The sequence below is a fragment of the Ornithodoros turicata genome, chromosome 5, assembly GCF_037126465.1.
Source record: "Ornithodoros turicata isolate Travis chromosome 5, ASM3712646v1, whole genome shotgun sequence".
NCBI lineage: Eukaryota > Metazoa > Arthropoda > Arachnida > Ixodida > Argasidae > Ornithodoros > Ornithodoros turicata.
This window is the reverse complement of record NC_088205.1, coordinates 2,887,927-2,901,516: the sequence shown is the minus strand read 5'-3', so window position 1 is coordinate 2,901,516 and position 13,590 is coordinate 2,887,927. Positions and strand designations below refer to the sequence as shown.

Sequence of the window (13,590 nt, the reverse complement as noted above, 5' to 3'; positions counted from 1 at the left end):
AAATACGTCAAATCAATATTCTGATTGTTTCTGTGAAACACAAAAGGAAACGAAATCGGACGAGATGCGCCGCGCTGGTGCTTAAAATAGCTAACTATGCAGAACAAATTTACATTGACGCGAAAATTCACCTTGAAAATTGTGTACACTTTGCTTCTAGCTCTGCCAAGTGGAAATATTTTCATTGTCCGTGGCTCTCTGCCAGAAATTCGGTGCCGTTGAGAAGCGTTTGAATTTGCATAATATAAGAAAATATGGTCTCTCTTTCTCCCGCCCAAACGTTCCACCACGGTTCATCGGTGCTCTTTCTAGGACTTCCAGTCTAACTTCTAGTCAGGAAACTCCGGCGTAAAGTTCGCGTATAGCGGCGTATTCGCGTTCCGGGTGACGCGTGGCGGCGCATCGGTCGTTCGGGGTGTTTCTGCCGGTGTTTGGAAGTGTACAGCAGGGTTGCGGAATGGGGCCACCAATTCCATTCCCATTCCATTCCGAGGAATGGAGATTTCTGATAATTCCATTCCTTTCAATTCCTCGGAATGAAAAGGGATGGCCAATTCCCACTCCTGGAATGGGCTTGGCAACCCCATTCCATTCCGTTAATTCCATCAATAAAAGAAAAGGCACCGGTAACCGTACTGACTAGCCCAGCAGCCACCGGGGCGCCCAGACCACTCCATTCCAATTCCATTCCTAGGACAGTTTCCGCCATTCCAATCGAATTCCATTCCGAGCTGTGATAAATCTGGAATCATTCCAACTCCGGAGTGGCAACTCCGCAACCCTGATGTACAGTTTCTTTTTTTAAATGCTTGTGAGTTTTCCGTGTGTATGCAGAGTTTTTTTTTTTTTTTTTTGAAATATCTTTGAAAGTTATTGCAATCTTTGCGCTCTGTGCGACTGTATAAGAATAGAGAGTTTTAGTACATAGTATGCATGTATTGCCTTTGCGTGCGGATGGGATAGCGTTGATGTTTCTGCGCACGCGCAAACCATAAAGAGAGTTTCGCGCAGTGCGCAGAACCACCAACGCTATCCCATACGTACGCAAAAGGCAATAGCGTACGATGTACTCAAGCTCACTAAAAGTACCCAAGCAGCAAAATGTACTGAAAGTCGAGTGCAATAGGGGTGGACGGGTAGGTGGAAGGCCTTGAACAGAGTCGTGAAACTAAAGAACATTGATAAGTCACATACCGTCCACCCCTATTGCACTCGACTTTCAGTACATTGTGCTGCTTGGTTAGACGCATCACGGAGAATTTGACTGATTCGAGCTGGGAGCATTTCGTGATGTCTACTTTCTTCGTAGAGGGGGAGTCCCATCTTGAGGAAGGGTACAGTACATGAAAGCGTTTTTTTTTCCTTTTCTACATAACAGTAATTTGCATCACGACGATGACTCTCTACGGAAATAAACAGAAAATATTCGTCAACAGTCTTTATCGGAGGTGTAGTGCAATGATCTAGAATTGTAGAGCGCCTTCGAGTGGAACAATATGTGACATGTGTAACATAGAGGGCGTTTTTTTTTCATCCTTTACAGAATTCTTGCAAAAAAAAAAAAAAAAAAAGGAAAAGCTATGAGGGCGCAGCGTAGATGCCGCTTTTGCAGTTGAGTTCTACGGCCAGGCGGACATCCTCTGGAAGAGAGCATGTAAGTACAAGATGACTAATGACCGAAAGTTAGTTAATTAGCTCTTTAATTAGGGATTAAAATTTATTTAAATTAAAATTTAAAATCAACAATTAAAACATTAATTAAAACATTTAAAATTAATTGAAAAGACGACAACGAAAGTTGTGTCTTTGCGTTACTAGTAGGTTCAGGTTTCACAAAAACAAGCATCTCGCACCAAATCTTCCAAGACAGCTACCTAGCACTGATGCAAAGTCCTTTAAGCCCTTCCCTCATAAATATGGGACATTTCAATCGATATTTCGGCGGAAAACAGTCCCACATAGCAGGTGATATTATGTGTCCTTTCGATTGCAAGAAATGAGGTGTACGTGTAGAAATTGTATACGTGTATAGCAGCACGCTATCCCATTCCATTAACCTCCTCCAGTAGTGAATACCTTGGCTTTGCGCCACAGCCAAAGTGCCGGAAGCAATCTCACTTCTGCTGCAGACGTTCTTGCTGGGGACTTATGCTTGGTTCACGCTGCAACTTCTTTCCGTCCCGGTTACGGTGCGGATCCAGTGCGGAGGCGATTGTCGTACGACACGGTGTTCAAACACATGTGCGTTCTTGATACGGAAAACGCTTGCGTTTGACCAATCACGCCGAGAATGGCTTCCAATGTGAATGGTGCGTCCGCGATCGATTGCGGGCGACACTGCAGGGCTGCTCTTTGGGAGGTGTAAAGATGGCAGTCGAGGAGAATTCGCCAAAACAGCAATGCGAGAGCAGAGCACACAGAGTCGGAGCGGCCGATCAGATGCTTGAAATGGGGGATGCACGTAACCCTGAGACGAAGCCGATGCACCAGCGATGCAAAATGGCGAGGCACTCGAGAGGGCATGGTGAAGCAAAGGTCAAGGTCCACTTCACGCATCAGAGCTCTTGATGGAACGTCACGGGACCATTGCGCATGTGCGAGAGGCATCACCCCGTCATTGAGGAAGGTTCACCTGTCGCCTTTGGGGAGAGTAATCCGCACGCTTGATCGGGAATGGTACGCAGCTGCTGCAGCCCCGTCAGCCTCTTCATTGCCGCGGATGCCGCAGTGTGCAGGAACCCACTGGAAGTTAGACAGAGTGCTCGCTCATCTCAAGACGGCTTAGGTCCTCCAGTACTTCCACAACCACTGGCGCCAGTGATACACGAATAGCTGTGTTCTTTATACACTGAAGAGCTGCCTTGCAGTCATAGTATAGCACCCGGCCGCTGATATCGGCGGATGGAATGTGCTTGAGGGAGAACAAAATGGCATGCAACTCTACAGACGTGGATGAGGTGTGGTGCGAGAGACGGTATGCGTGGCAGGATGACGCAGTCGGAATTGTAAAGGCAGCAGTGGAGTAGTAGTGGAGAAGCAGTAGTTTCTCGACCCATCTGTGAATACTGCAGTGTGCAAACTGACTGTGTAAGATGCTGACACAAGTAATGGAAATACAGTATTTTGAGTACAATACTCGAGATGAAAACAAGTCTGGTTTCTGGTTAGGACACACGGCAATCTCTTGTACGTTATACCATAAAGCTGTGTTCTCGCTTTCTTTACTTTAATTTTGAAAAGAAAGTTATAAGAAAGGTATCAAGTATGAGTGAAGCGCGAGTTCCGTTGAGGGCGCACAACATATCTTGCTGTCTTCCCAACGACAGCCCCAACGTCGACAGCGACCCCAGGCAGCGTTGACAGGACTGGAAAGCGTTAACGAGGTTCCTTTGTGTGCCCCCAGCGATTCCGACATTTTACTCTCACTTGGTCGAAACTTTTGAACTACATGTTGAACTCCATTATCATCACTGTTCTTCTCTGGCCATCATCTCTTTGTTTTTTCATCATCTCATCATCGGTTTGTACGTTCTATATTTGGTGGTGGTGGTGGTGGTGGTGGTGTGATGTTATAAGGAAGAGGAGTGAAGTCCGCCTGCTCAGACAAGTTACGGCAGGTTTCATTCCTTTGTGAAAGGGGAAGGGGCGAAGGGGGAGTAAAAGAGAAAGTATTGAGGGTCAGAAATTAAAAGAAATGAGAAATTAGAAACATAGAGATCCCTCCCTTTCTATATGTAAGTGTACTGGAGTAGCCAGTTCGACTTCGTCGAAACTCACATCCTCATTTTTTTTCTTTATCACATCACATCACATCACGAGGGTCCTTTGTGTCTGGCCTGTGGTCAAACATCTGCAAGCTCTGCAGACTTTTATGCGCTTATTTACAGACATCCATTGGTGAATTTAATCTGACCATGAATGTGTTTACGGGGTTCCCGGTGTCCACCGCTTTCTCTTTTTTCTTTTTCCTCTGTTTCATTTATTTTCTTTCTTCCTCGAATGAGAGGTGCTGGAGCATCCCGTCCTCTTCACTAGAGTCACTAAATGGTGACCCTATTTAGTGACCCTATTTACCCTTCATAGCGCTGCACTCTCCATTTTATCTTTGCTTCCGCTTAACCAAACAACCAGGAGTAAAGCAAGGCATGTGCTACACCAGTGCTAGCTGGTGCTAGCGCTTGTATTGTGTCTCTCCCCTTTCGTTCGTGTTTTTTTTCTTTTCGCTTCGTTATGCTATTGCACAATCATTATGTGACGTCATTATGTAATCGCTGTCTACAATTCGTGAAAAGGTACAGAAAACTATAGACTGTACCTTCTGTGGCAACTGTTCGCATTACGAAGAGCCTTGTTCAACGATTGTACCTTCAGTGCGTCCTGGGCTAGTCAGTCCGACTTTGTCGTGACCAACCTCCCAATTTTTTCTTTTTTTCTTTATCATATCACCATCACGAAGAGCTTTGTTCAACGACTGTAATTTCAGTGAGGTCTTTATGCCTTTAGCAGTATAGCCTAATATAATTGTTACTTTTCTGTAGTATAGTTGTTGGCTCTGATAAAATATGCATGTTAATAATCACGTATCACTGCCGGAAACACGTCAGTTTGAGAGTAATTTGACGGAAAAGCTCTAAGCTCGATTATAATTACGATTATACTTCTGATATAGGCGATCTGTGGCAACGTCTTTGGTTTCCTTTGGAGTAGGGAAGCGCTGGGGTACTCACTCATAGTTGGGGTACTCACTCATGTTGCGTTCGCGGAGCTCCAGAGGTCGCGGAATACATCAGAGTATCTTCTCTGTAACATTTGTCGGGCATTCTATCAAGTGGAATTATTTTCTACCAATCTTGCTCCTGTCATTAACACGCAGCCTGAATTTGCGCATACTTTCGCTCTGTCTCGCACTCTTTTTCAGCATATGATTTTTCAGAATTGGTTCGCGTATTTGCAAGGTATAAAATTTTCTTTCGGAGTGTTGCTTTCCCAAAACGTGTGAATCGGGGACTATAAGCAATATTCGGAATTTCTGGTCGCCTCCGCAAGTACTACTCCGTAATCGGGAGATAATCGCCTGGTCATTATGTGAGGCGAGGCCATGTTATCACGATTAGATCACTTCCCGATCTACTGTGATGAAATGTTCGCTCTCAAGATCTTTCGTGGTTGCCGCACTCGCCATGGATGGACGTTGCCCAACTGGTACTTAACGCCCTAACACATGGTACGCAACTGCCGCTATTTTGCGTCAAGTTCCTTATACTCCGGGCATTGATCGTTACCCGTCGTGTTGCTGCCTCCAACTTGCAAAACTCTTATCTGATAATCACGATATGTGAAGCCCTTCGCTGTCCTCGCATTGGGGTCTATATATTCACTGATGTGCATCCGGTTACCTGATCATTTGCCTGTTCGCCTTGCAACCATGCTGTTCTGATCGTGATTTTGCGCGTTGGTCACCGTTGCGCTTTGTTCGCGTGGGCATCGTGAGGCTCTTCCACTGCGCACCATGTCGTCGCTCGTCGGCAGTTTTTTTACGAACCTTGGCAAAGCGCTCTCGCGTCGCGATCCGCGCACTCAGGAATGGATATTGGTCGCCAATCCTACGTACGTGACGGCTCTCCTCATGTGCTACCTCCTGCTTGCGAAAGTATGGGGACCGAGACACATGCAACATCGAAAACCCTATCAACTCAAAGGGGTCATCGTGGTGTACAACTTGTTTCACGTGGTTGCGAACATAATCTTCTTCGCCAAGATATTCTACCATTCCTTTGGTGTCGGCAAGTACAGCGTCATCTGCCAAGGCCTGACATACGGTACGGATTATCACAGCACTGCTCTTCTCAATGCGATATACTGGTACGTGTCTCTTCGTGCGACAGACCTTCTGGATACCGTGTTTTTCGTCCTGCAGAAGAAGTTCACGCATGTTTCTGTCCTGCACGTCGTACACCATACGATAGTTACGTTCAACTCGTGGTTGTACCTTAGGATTGGTATAGATGGCCAACCAGTGCTTGGAATCTGCCTGAACGCTCTCGTGCACGTGGTGATGTACTCCTATTATTTCTTGGCTGCTTTCGGGCCGTCAGTGCGCAAGCACCTGTGGTGGAAGAAGTACCTGACTAAGATACAGATAGTGCAGTTCATAATATTCCTTATACAAGGAAGCCAGCCCGCGTTCAGAGACTGTGGATATCCTCCCGAGATTCTTCTTATTACGATGTCGCAGGTGGTCCTGATTTTGGTCTTGTTTCTAAATTTCTACGTCCAGGCCTATATCAAGAAGGTGCAGGCTCCAGAACCTGGCACGTTGTGTACGAAGATGTGTTTTATACAGGAAAGAAGTGGGCAGGGGATCCAAAACGGGACAGCTTTGAATGGGACTTTGAACCGGAAGGAGGACTAGTTCTATCGGTGTTTGAGAAGTAACTGTGTGGATTGTACCTCGCAAGGTGTGCCTCTGAACTTTTGCTATCACTCCAAATGCTTTTGTGTTTCACACCACCATATTACCTCAGGGTGGGTGGGTGAGTACTCCTTGCAAGCGGGTAACATTTCGAAACGTTATGATATGCTACAGGTAGCTCAGCAGCGCGTGCACATTGTCCCGTGACAGCCGGTAGGTGAAGCGCAGTACATTTACCCATTACCCTGACGGTCACGATAGTCAGTTGATCCTCCGGTAAGATCACGACTGACATTGAGTTCTGCCGACACTGCGCGTGTGCTTTAGTTCCCAATTTCGCGGATTACCGTCGCCCTGCGGCACACATACGTTGAGTGAATAGACGAGGCAGAAAGGAACGATGAAGGGGGTCACACGTATATCGCGAATTAGTACTGGTATCACTAGGCATATAAGGCGCATCTGTCGCAGCAGTATCGCGTATATGTAGCAACTTACAACTTGCACAACTTTGCATGTTTTCTTGCATCTTAGCGTGGGTGAAGATGATATTGAGAACGTGGCAAACCTGAAAGTTAGAACGCGTTTTGTACAGAGTGACAAACACGTAAGTTATCAGTAACGACCGAGCGGACACGCCTTTCGACGCAGACACGAATTCATACGAAGGACACACACGCACACATAAATGGGGAGTGGTGATGTGGTGAGTCATTCATCGCGGTTATGGTGGAAGGGGTGAGAGAGTGATGATAACGGAAGGGTGTCCTTTTAGAGTTCGTCCATTAGTCTAGTGCTGGAGTGGAACTCAGCAACAACTCGTAGACCTTGCATCTGATGAGAGGGGTCCGACCATGGCCCGAGAATTTTGACCAAGTCGAAGTGGCGTCGATCGACGCGTTGGAGAGCAGTTTCCACGAGGGCGCGCTCGCTGTCGTACTGTCCGCAGACCAGGAAGATGTGATGGAGGTCACCGCGCACACCACACTGTGGAACAGAGGTTGAATGCGCCAACACCGAGGATGTGTTTGAAAGCCGGTGTAAAAGCCACACTAAGTCTCATGCGGTGGAAGGCTGTGGTAAAGGAACGTGGCATTCGGCGGAGGAGAGTAAGGGACAATGTGGGGACAACGGAGTAAAGCAGAGAGTGGGTGGTGATGTCACGCTGCCATTGAGAGTGCATCTTGGGGGCCAGTGAGGCTTGAGACGAGGTAACGACGATCCCCCCGGGACAAGATGATGGGGACACGCCGGGTGTACTGGTGCGCGCCTGCGGCTGTTCGATCTGCGTCCGAAGGAAGAGAATGTATTCAACCCCGTAACCGCAATACCCTTTGATATAGCTATGTACTGTGTTATACTGTATATACAAATGTTATGCGGTGCTTTCGCATGACAACGATATATTAACCTATACGGGGCAGAATGCACAGATATTTGCAACCCACTCGCTCCTCTGGAAAATTATGGCTCTTTACTGTAATTCCTCAGTGTAACAGCACTTGAGCATAGTCTGTTTTCAGTGAAATTTCCTCTGGTTGTTTATGTTTATGTCCGCGGATCTCACAGTGTGTCAATAATATGGGTAATTGTCATACATCGATTTGCTATAAAAAGAAGACATAATTCATCATACTATGCAACTCATTACTGTATAACGTGTTGTATAGCCCCCCGTTATAGCATATGTTATAGTATGCGCTCTGGCAGTTTGCGTATTCTTTATTTGTCTAGTTTTTTCGTTTTTTGTTGTTGTGGTTTGCTCGGGGGGTTGTTAGGGGTAGCAGAACACGTCCGGAGACAAGTTCAGTTTCTCCGTTTCTTTTCTTCTTCTTCTTTTACAAACAAATAAAGAAACATTCTCTTCCTTTTCTTGTTTGGGGTCTTGGTCTCTTCTGCTTCTGTCCGTCCAGTTGTCTAGGGGGGTTTGCTGTTCATGCTGTTCTCTTATTTTTGTTTTACTGTCACAGTGTTCATATTTATTTATCTTTATACACCGCCACTATTCAAGTAGGAGGGTCGAAAATTTAGCGAATCGGTAAATAAATGTTAAGGTAAGTCCCTCTGGACGGGAGCCGCCGATATTTCGCCCAGAAGAAGAACGGTCACTGTTCGAAATATTGGCGTAGGAACACATGTACCAATCAGGTCTAGGTGCTGCAATAAACGACGCGATAGCTAAGCGTTCACCGCAGAGCTAAACGGGTAGATCGTCTCATACTCATACTTTAGACGGAATCGCTGTCGCGGTATCAAGGTGTCCATCGCCGTTACTCAAGCTGTGGGTTTTTCTCGGCGTCTGAGTTTTCATGCAGCACATACGTCGCCCCCAGATAACCTTCAGTGTGAGAGAAATGTAGAGCGACAGAAATGGCGTCATAGCGGATCGACGAAAAATGCATCCGTGTTCTTCCGAAGGTTAACCAGAGAATCTGAATGCAGTCCGCGATCGAACTGGTAGAGTATAGGAGTCCTTAAGTTGTGCATCATTAATTTTTCTGGAGAAAAAATTCTCGATAAAATTGCTCGACATTTTTGTCGCCTTAAAGTGGGACTCCGCAACAAAATCACCGCCACGATTGTGACATAGCAGTAACCCTTGCGGTGTCAGGAACATACATACGAAATATCGCGTTCCCAAAGTGCGCAGATTTTTATTCGAACGAATTATTACGAAGTGAACCCCTGGAAAGAATCATATACAACAGGCTATTTAGCAGAACAAGTCGGGAGACGAGTTCAATTTCTCCTTGTTTTTTTTTCTTACAAACAAACAAACAAACAAACAAACAAACAACAGGCTATTAACATTGATTGAAAAAAAAGTTTATCACAGCCTCGCAATACGGGTTTCGTAAACAAAGGTCAACTGAAACCACGCTTTTAAAATAGAAAGAGTTTATTATCAGCAATTTTGAAAATTCAAAGCTTACACTGCATGGGTGTGTTTATCCACTTTTCGAAGGCCTTGAATTCTACTTGTCATATTATCTTGAAACAACAATTAGTACGATATGGTATTCGTGGTGTCTGTTCTCGTCTTCTTAGTTCATGCTTCTACCAGTTCATACACGATCACTACAATTAGCTTTTGTCAATATTTCAAATGGGGTTAATATTTTTCCTCTCTACACAGTGACCGTGTAACCTGGGAGCTGTTTATAGCGTATTATAGTTTCATTATTCAGATTTCAGATTTATTTGAAAAAAAAAAAACAATATTATAGAAGAGGTTACAACACAGGGGCGGATTTAGGGGTCTGTCATGGGGGGAGGGGGCACGGTCTTAAGGAAATTTCGTGCTTTGCGGCGCAGGATCATCCAGGAGATAGGATTTTTGCATTGGAAACACGGCAGTATCTTACCGCCCCCCTTAAACCCGCCCCTGTTACAACATACATATAGAGGTCCCGTAATTACTATTGTTTATGAGTTGCTTAGTTGTATTATTAATGCCGTTTTTCTTTTTGATTTTGGTGAGATGTTTATAGTGTATTATAGTTCCCAATTGTCTATGGTTTGTTTAGTCGTATTTTTATTTTATTTCTTATTGAAGTGCATGTGACGCTGCAGCTGCTCTATGGTACCGGTGACCCCGTCAAGCCACGTGTAGAGGCTTCTTGTTGCTGGTTCCAGGTACCTACGGATGCTAAAACAAATATTAAATAAACAAAAAATTGAGAGAACAGTGGATGCTTGAAACAGCCGTCACACGTTTTGCCGGGCGAGCGATCATACAGCTTACTTTCCGAGCGAGTATTCCCTAAAAGTATTCCCGTGCCAAGGTGCAGTCTAGCGGCAGGCTCGTGAACCTGGTAGCAATCCACCCCGCAGACGATTCGGGATTGACCGCGTCACGGGCTGAACAGGGAGGCATTTCAGTGCCAAGGAGAGGCACGAGCCTAAACTTGTCTCTGATCACACCATTTGACGTGCTTGCCTACTTATATATGCATTCTTTAATTTTTAACGACGGAGTCTGCTATTGTCTCGCCGCAAATTCATGCAGACACAATGCAAACATTGTCTGTAGGATTTTCCTCAGAAATGCATTACATCTAGACGCAGCCACCTCTTGACTGCACCTTTCGTTGACGGGAAGCTCCCTTAGCTAACAATGAAGCCGGCTGGGAACTTTCAAAGAAGACATCGCGTATATGCTTATGGTGAAACAAAAAATGCCGCCAGAGCATTTCATTTGCTGTCTTTCATTTTCCACGACAGTCAAGGACAACTGTCATTAAGGCGTCGGCTTTACACGTAAGTTTCCTCCAACGTCTTTTGAGAAGTTAAAGCACTAATTCGTGTATAATTACCTCGGAGTCGCTTCAGTCGCCCGGCAGTGGCATTGTCTTTCAAACTTCCAACAACTCACACCGTGCCACACTTCAAATGGCATAAACCATGGCAACGTTCCTGGTGGGCGCCTGGAACGCTTTCGTCACTGCATTATCGCGGCAAGATCCCCGGACTATGGAATGGAAGTTTATAGCTAATCCTGGCTACATCGTCTTCATCCTGTGCAGCTACCTGTATGTCTGCAAGATATGGGGTCCCCGGTTCATGGAAAATAGGAAACCTTACAACCTCCGAACAGCCATCGCGGTCTACAACCTTCTTCAAGTGCTCACAAACATGTACTTCCTCTACAAGATGATGTACCATACATTTTGGTCTGCGGGTTACAGCCCTATTTGCCAAGGACTTACGTACGAACGGACATTTCACTCTCTCAGACTTCTGGATATCTTTTACTACTACTTGTTCCTTCGCATGTTTGACTTCTTGGACACGGCGTTCTTCGTGATGCAGAAGAAGTTTTCTCATGTTACCGTTCTTCATATCGTGCATCACACGATAGTCATTTTCAACGGTTGGTTATTCCTCAGAGCTGGTTCTGACGGTCAGCCCGTGCTGGGGGTCTGTACCAATGCCTTTGTTCACATTATCATGTATATTTACTACTTTCTAGCTTCGCTCGGACCTTCGGTGCGAAAGTATTTGTGGTGGAAAAGATACCTGACCACGATTCAAATTGCACAATTTGTTTGGATGGGTTGGCATGCTCTTATACCCGCCTTTGTGGACTGTGGCTACCCTGCGGATAACATATTAATCGCGCTGCCACAGATATTGCTCATATTGTTTTTGTTTATAAATTTTTACGTCCACGCATACAAGACGGAGTGTCCCACTGCTACGGGTGAAAAGTGTGTAAAAATGTGTTTTATTCAGGCTGGAACTCACCAGGACAGTGTTAATTCCAGCAGCTGCAACGGCAGTGAGAAAAAGAAGAAATGAAGTCCTGAGCTACGTACGACTTCACCTTCTGCACAACATTTATCGTTCTCAAGAACGCGTTTATAAGCACGAGTATCTGTTCATCTCGTCTGCATTGTAACGACCTGTCTTGTTGTTGTTGTTGTCGGTTCTTGCTTTCATGCGTGTATGCCCTGAAATGGCAGAATAAAATCATTGACGTGATTTCTATTCGACTTCATGAACTATATGTGCAAGATACACGATACCGCGCGCCCACGGCACAGTAATAATTGCACGAAACCACACAACAGCAACAACAACAATAAATGATGACGATGAGATGGTTGAGTGTTTCACCGCGGTGGTGCGGTACCCTACCCCTTTGGACGTGGAACATTATGTGAAGATGATGAAGTAAGGATGAAAACACAAGAAAGAACTAAAGGCGTCTGGAGCAATCCAGTGGACGACAGGAAGTCCATGAAGGGGTTGAAAAACCCGACGATGGAGCACAGGATCCAAACCAAAAACGAAACCAAAACTTCGAAACCAAAGGCGTCGGCTAAAGAGTGCAAAACATGACCTAGAGGCTGATGAGCAGTTTTTGAAAGCGTATCGTGTACATGTTGTGGTTCTCGAAGCGATATTGTAAAGTGTGTTCCAAATCAAACTACGTACAACAGAATAAGGAATATCTGATTCCTACGTAACTGTTCGAAACAATCTTAGATACGTCAACCAGAGCAAGATTTGTCAAAAACGCCATGGTGTGTGTGTGATCGCGTTCATTTTCCGCGCCGGAGCCGCCACTGGCTCGACTGCGCGCTGTTCTTCAGCGGAAAGGTGGGAAATCGGCGTCCCATTGCTATGCGGCGCAGCCGCGCCGGACTCAAGATGGCGGCTCGCCCGCAGTGTCGCTACTCTGCTCCCTATTTAGTGACTCTACTTGCGGTATCGAAGAAGGTCCATGATATACTTCCGTTTCCCCTGCTTTCGTGGTTTCATAACGACATCCGGTTTCGAATTGTCATCCGTGCGGTCTAGCGAGCCGGCTATCCGTGCGGTGGTGTCTACCAAGGACGGCAAAAAAAAAAAAAAGAAAGCATGGGCAGCAGCGCTGAAACAAGCTGGGTTCACTCGGACGTATATGCATCGAGAATATATGTAGCAAGCACTTTCCGAGGGATGAGCAAAAGGTTATACTTTATTTCCAATAGTTGTATATTAGTTGAGTGAGACAGATCTCCACCCTGAATCCAGATGTAGTCTCCTATGACGATGTCCCTCAGTGGAGCCGCCCCGCGTGCGTTCTTTACATTGAGTCATTGATCCCTGCTTTGTATAAGCCGGTAATGGTTTCTTGGGGACAATATTGTTGCTGAACTGTTATTATTCTTGAAGCCCCTGTGCACACCACTAACCTGCAGACAGGATGCCGAGCATTCGCTCATATAAAGATGCTGCTGTAGACGCCATACGTTGGAAAGATGCTCCATAGCGGCAAGAATGCGCACTGATCTTCCTGAGAAAAATCTTCTAAATTAGCTGCTCGTCATTATCTGTGAAAACAACGAGCAGCAAGCACCACAACTCACGCGAGTTGCAGCAAGTAACGGAAGGACCGGAAGTCTTCCTGGAACCGCGGAGCTTCTGGCGTGGTTTGTTTACATTTTCCTTCGAACGGGGTGTATACACTCCATTACAAGCCATACAAGTCATTTTTCATTTTCCTCTCCTTTCTCGGTCGTGGCTTACATGAAAGGTTTCTCAGCCTTTTGAGGCGATATAGCTTATAGGGTAAACCACGTGCGGCAGCCGTGAAGGTCCGTCTATGGATGAGCGAGTGTACAAAGAGAGAGTGTGCAGGAGAAGAAGACGTGCAAGGGACACGGACATGGTAGAAAAGAGGAGCAGAA

General features: G+C 45.8%; 2 protein-coding genes and 1 long non-coding RNA gene across 3 annotated transcripts in view; all 3 read left to right on the top strand.

Moving 5' to 3' along the window:
* Nucleotides 1-13,590, top strand: part of LOC135395266 (uncharacterized) — a 174,064-nt gene that overhangs the window by 70,729 nt on the left and 89,745 nt on the right. The window contains exon 2 of the long non-coding RNA XR_010423002.1: nt 1,544-1,654. This is a non-coding gene — a long non-coding RNA (uncharacterized LOC135395266). The remainder of the gene's footprint in view (nt 1-1,543; nt 1,655-13,590) is intronic.
* LOC135395146 (very long chain fatty acid elongase 7-like) lies at nt 5,510-6,412 on the top strand. Its single transcript, XM_064626391.1, has one exon. The coding sequence runs from the start codon at nt 5,510-5,512 to the stop codon at nt 6,410-6,412; it is 903 nt and encodes a 300-aa protein (XP_064482461.1).
* On the top strand, nt 10,725-11,894 carry LOC135395265 (very long chain fatty acid elongase AAEL008004-like). Its single transcript, XM_064626506.1, has one exon. The coding sequence runs from the start codon at nt 10,817-10,819 to the stop codon at nt 11,711-11,713; it is 897 nt and encodes a 298-aa protein (XP_064482576.1). The 5' UTR covers nt 10,725-10,816; the 3' UTR covers nt 11,714-11,894.